Source organism: Silene latifolia, chromosome X (genome assembly GCF_048544455.1).
Source record: "Silene latifolia isolate original U9 population chromosome X, ASM4854445v1, whole genome shotgun sequence".
NCBI classification, from domain to species: Eukaryota; Viridiplantae; Streptophyta; class Magnoliopsida; order Caryophyllales; family Caryophyllaceae; genus Silene; species Silene latifolia.
Window position 1 is genome coordinate 326,962,657 of NC_133537.1, and position 5,704 is coordinate 326,968,360.

The window sequence follows — 5,704 nt, forward strand, 5'->3', positions numbered from 1 at the left end:
CATACTTTGTTGTCTCCTTTCCCTTCAAATCCTTGTGGAATTTTCATGTAGACTTCTTCATCAAGATCGCCATGTAGAAAAGCATTGTTAACGTCTAATTGTTCAATATTCCATCCTTTAACAACGGCTATGGCTAGCATGCATCTCACACTTGTCATCTTCGCTACGGGTGCATACGTCTCATGATAGTCTACCCCTTCTACTTGTGTGAATCCTTGAGCTACTAGCCTCGCTTTATACCGTTCAATCGATCCGTCAGCTTTGTATTTCACCTTATACACCCACTTGCACCCAATGGGTTTCTTCCCACTCGGTAATGACACAATTTTCCATGTCCCATTTTTTTCCAAGGCTTCGACCTCCTTACGCATGGCCTCCCTCCAGTTCGGATTTCGAGATGCCTCATGATAATGGCGCGGCTCTCGAATATTATCAATTGCAGCGAGGAATGCCCTGTGAGACAACGTTTTCTTGTTATTCCATGAAGCAAACTCTACAACCATATATACATCTCATAAGGATATGCATATCCTTGTTAATAGGAAACCAAATAACTTATCTAAGGCAAATACAACTAATCTTCCTATATTACAATATTTACTACATCAAGAAAACTATATTCTACATATCAAATAATATCTTCGATATTATTCATATCGAATAATATCTTCGATATCATTCTTTCAAAACTTCAGTTTCTCCAGGCCAAACAAGAAAAATGTGTACAAACAATACTCCTTCCGTCCTAATCATTTGTTTACCTTTTTTATTCTTAGTGAGAAGTATTTTAATCAAAGTGTAATGACTAAGACAGAGGGACTACATTGTAATAATAGACTACTAGATGGTACCACCACCTTCAATTTCGCCTTGCTAAACAGTCGGTCACATTTTCAAACATTACAAATTTACAAACATGATAATCAACACCAAGAAACAATAACAATTTTAACAACGTAAGTACATGGAGTAACTTTAAAAGATTACATACATACAGAAATCTCAAATCTTCTGTACATGACAATCTTTGATACTCGTATTAGACTCTTCAATGCATTGAAGTCGAATCATGAGTAGTTAGTTGATCACCAGGTAAAGTCGAGGTATTCATAATGCAGGTTCTTTGAACCAAAATATGAACAAATTCTTGCAACATCTCATTCCCCTTGGTCCCGAAGCCATCACTCCTACATCGCCTCCTTTGCATCCTGATAATATTTCTGCATAAACACGAAACAATTATAATACCTGAAACTGTTAAACTACAATCATATGTCCCAAATGACGACTTTTCTCCCGTTCGACCTCTTTAATTTGCTACAGGTCTACAGGATCACCATTGAATTCATTACGGCCATATTTAGCTGGTGAAGTGGCTGAACTAGGAGCGAGCCACGAGATGAAAAACTAAGACCTGACTTGAAAGTTGAAACAAACATTATGAAACAAAAACCTTAATAATCTTGATCGCAGATAACCTGGACTAACCCGTATATGAGATAACCTTATAATCCGACTCAAACAATCTACTCCCTCCGTCCCGGTCAATTGTTGTCCTTTCGTTTTGGCACAAAGACCAATGAATGAAGAAAAGACCAATAACTAAATGACAAGTGGAACAAATTGAATGAGAATGATCAAATTACTCATCAAATTCATTCTTAAAATAGAAAGGACAACAAATGAATGAGACACCCCAAAATGGAAAAGGACAACAAATGACCGGGACAGAGGGAGTATTAGAGAATACTCCGTGTATTAAAACCTTATTGGCAGGTCGACATATGAGTTGAGTAGACTTACTTTGGAGATTAGGTCTGCCTTCATAATGCACTTGTGTTGCTTGGACAAGAGACTGATACGGAAGACTTTCGAGCTCACTACTCCCACCACCAAACCAAGACCCTAGCAAATTCATAGGTGATCGCACTTTCACATTCTTAATCTGTTTCTTTTCATCTGCCAGTTTGCTCTTTTGCCAAAGAAAAACAATGCTATTGACGAAGATTATACTGACACACATTATAAAGATGTCCCAAAGAACCCAAATGGTGAAATTGTATATCTCATTCGTGTTGTGATCGATACGGTATATATGGTACTGAGTAAAACCGAGGTGATCTGAGTTAATCTCAGGTACCGATCAAGGATGAAGATAAATATTCCCGGAAGGACCCGATATGTCCAGGAAACCCAAACACGTACAAGATAAAAGAAGGTTGCCAGAGCATAACGCTGGTGAGTGTATAAGAAGACTTCAAATGACTTTCTCCTGGTGTATGCGAAGCTTGTTACCCACATAACTAGCAGGAAAACCCATGATATCTCTCCCGCTAAATGTGATACCCAGACTGATGACCATTCCAGCGTCTGTATGACCGAATAATATTACTATCGACTAGGTGTTTATATTTTTGTTATTCATAAAATAATTACAGAGGGTACGGTATATAAACGATGTTGCTCATTTCAATGATTTATGAGATTATGAAGAAAGAAACCATGTGTTGACTCCTAAATTACACGGAATTCTGACGGATCCGCTACGGCTATTCCGTCACATTTTTCTTTACTATGAAAACAGAAATAGCAACCAGACTCTTCAGTCTTCACTCCAAATTCCCAAATCGATTTCCTCAAACCCTAACCCCCAAAACCCTAACAATACCAACCGCCGCCGGCCATCCACCGCTGCCACCCGCCACCCGCCACCCTCACTCCTCCCTCCTCTTATTCTTTTATTAATTAGGTAATTCATCTCCCTTCTTTTATTCGTCTTTTTTAATTTGGTAATTTGTTTTAATAAATTAGGAATAGGAATTTAGGATTATGATAATGACCCTAGCCATGTTTGTTGTTGTCGTAATTGACGTTGTAAACTTGGAATTGTTGATGTTTGTGTTTTAATGGTTATGGTGTTATAAATATAACTAGTTTTAAACCCGTGCAAAATTGCACGGGTATGTATTTGGGCCGGTATTAATGTTTTTGGATTTTTTTTTTTTTTTTTTTTTTTTTTTTTTTTTTTTGTATTGTACTTATCTAGTTGGTCTAAATCAGCAATCTACATAGTTAATTTTTAAACTTGTTACAAATACGTGTTCACATGCAATGGTTTAAGAGGAAATAACAAAGGATATTTTTTTTAAAAAAAATATATCGTACTATCTAGTTTTTAAAAATTATGCATGTAATTTATTCGCATTATATGTAATTCAATCCCGTAATTAAATGTAATTCCTTCTCGTAATTATGTAATTTTATTATTTTTATTTTTATTTTTTAAAAATTATGTAATTCATTTATTTGTAATTAGTTTCATTTATTCCGATTTGTAATTCATTCCGCTTATATGCCATTAATTTCATTTATTCGGAATGTATAAAATTATTTCATAGTATTATTTCATAGTATTTGTTCTAAGACGGAATTTGTCGCATGTTTGTATAGCCGGAATTCTGAAGAAATAAATACATTGCACACTAACGGGTCCCACCATAACATGTATTTCCAAAAAAAAAAGGTTGAATTAATGACGTGGCACGCCCTGGATTGAGTATTGTCTTCTGAATTAATAAAGATAAGATTGTTGGTCAATTAGTCTCATTATAGACGGATATATCCGTCTAAAATGAAAGACGGTCAAATATGCTTAAGGTGGTGACTTTTTGGGCCTCACCATGCAACTTGTTGTTTGTCTTATGTTAAAGTGAGTGGATATTTGACCGGTCTATAGCTATAGACGAATATCTCCCGTCTATAGTGAGAATTTGTGATTGTTGGTGCTGTAATTTTTATTAGGTATTGTTTAAAAATAAAATAAAATAGAATATAGAGTAACTTTTTATTTGGGGTGCAAATGAGGAGCAAGCCCGAAGAATTAATTAGTTATTACACGGGAAATAGTTACCCCTAAAATGTCTTCACGCAAAATATTACGCAACTCGGCTGATGGATAATCAACAAAGGTCTTCGCAATGTTTGCCTCCACCCCTTGATTAGCTAGCCAATCCGCCATTCTGTTAGCTTCCCTATAACAATGTTCGAGCTTCAACGTCTTCACTATTGTCGAAAATAAGATCATTGCATTTCTTAACCACCGCTCGCAGATTATTACTTAATGGATAAAATAGAATATACTCCTGTTTAATGTTGTTGATAATTGTAATTAGTTAGGAATAATGATTGTTGACTTGTAAAATGTTAAATCTGTTAGTCTAATTCATTTGTTTACATTGCCGCACAGGCTTTCAGTAATTGGTAAACATTGTATTAATAATTTTCACAATTTGTTTGGAATAATATAGAGAATATGTTTTTGATGTACTTATGCAGTTATGCTATTTTAAGGGTTTAAAGGCCACGCCTCATAAGCTGATGAAGATGTCGAAGAAAGATAAAAAGGCCAACTGGATTAGTTCTCGAGCTTCACAAGTCCATGTGAGATTTTTATTGAATTTAAGTCTTATTTTGGTAAGAAGTTAAAATAATTGAGTGCTTAATTAACCACGAATAATCATTTTTTTTTTTTTGCTATTTTCAGGTTGAGTACCTAAGTCTGAAGAGTCAGGCATCGTCCGCCGGAGAGAAGACAGCTGACGAGTTCCAGTTAGACATTCAAGCGGTTGGCGGCTTCTATCCAAAGATGCGAGAGCAAAAGACTGGAAGTGCAACGCGAGAGTTGTTTACACCTCCTTCAAACAGAAGTCAGCCGAGTGTTCCTTCTTGCTCGCCACGTTTAGCTGCTCAGTACGCATTGGAGAATGCGTGGTTGAAAGAGCAATTAAGCAATCTTATGATGGATCGAGAAGCTATTAGGCTACACCTAGAAGCTAATTGTCTAGAACTTAAACGCCAAAGCGAGGTCATGAATAGTATGATGGCGTTCATGGCTGAGAAGCTTGGGCTGCCGTTGAATCCTACATGCTCTTCTGGCCGTCGTCCAAGTCCTAATTAAAGATGACTTCACAGAAGACGGTCATGGCTTTGGTAGCCAACATGTCGAGCCTTTAGGTTAGTTTGAGTTGTAATTTGCTTGAAACATTTGGAACTTGGTTATATATTGGACTAACTTTAGAACTTTGGTATGTTTTAAAACTTTGTATGGCTTTGAATTGGTTATGTATGATTGGTATCCGCTTTGCGTTGTTGATCTTTGTTGGTCCTCACTTTTGCGGTCGACATTGAAGAAGTTTCCCGCTTTATGGTCGACAATTAAGTTTGATACTTGATTGCAGTTTTGTTGGATTTTAGCATACGATGCCAACTTTCAGCAATGCATTTAGCATTGGGCAGAAAGCAAAAACTGTCTGCGGTTGTTTCTGGTCTGATGAGGTACGACAGGGTAGCCGTTGCACCTGTCGCACTTATAGTTGACATATGTAACGGCATAGCCGTTGCATAAATAGAACATCATCAGTTAACCCATTACATAGTCAGTCAAGGTTTGACTTCCTTGACTTGACCAGGCCTAAAGGTGCGACAATCTAGCCGTTACACGGTGTCGCATTTTTGAAATTTGCGACGAATTTGGTAAAGTTGAGACATAATCAACCGTCGCAATTCCCCTGCATCTTAGTACTGTCTGTTTCATTCGTAAACATAACAAGTCGAGAGAAAACAGAGGAAAATTGAATTGATTAGAAACGAAAAAAAGGACCGTACGTTATCTTTGATAACTCCTCTTTGTTCTTTATTAGACATA

General features: G+C 36.6%; 1 protein-coding gene across 1 annotated transcript; it reads left to right on the plus strand.

Annotated features, from left to right (window-relative positions):
• The first annotated feature begins 4,143 nt into the window (after positions 1 to 4,143).
• On the plus strand, positions 4,144 to 5,218 carry LOC141622065 (uncharacterized). The gene is made up of 2 exons (XM_074438125.1): positions 4,144 to 4,440; positions 4,544 to 5,218. The coding sequence occupies exons 1-2, from the start codon at positions 4,330 to 4,332 to the stop codon at positions 4,955 to 4,957; spliced, it is 525 nt and encodes a 174-aa protein (XP_074294226.1). The 5' UTR covers positions 4,144 to 4,329; the 3' UTR covers positions 4,958 to 5,218.
• Positions 5,219 to 5,704: the final 486 nt, after the last annotated feature.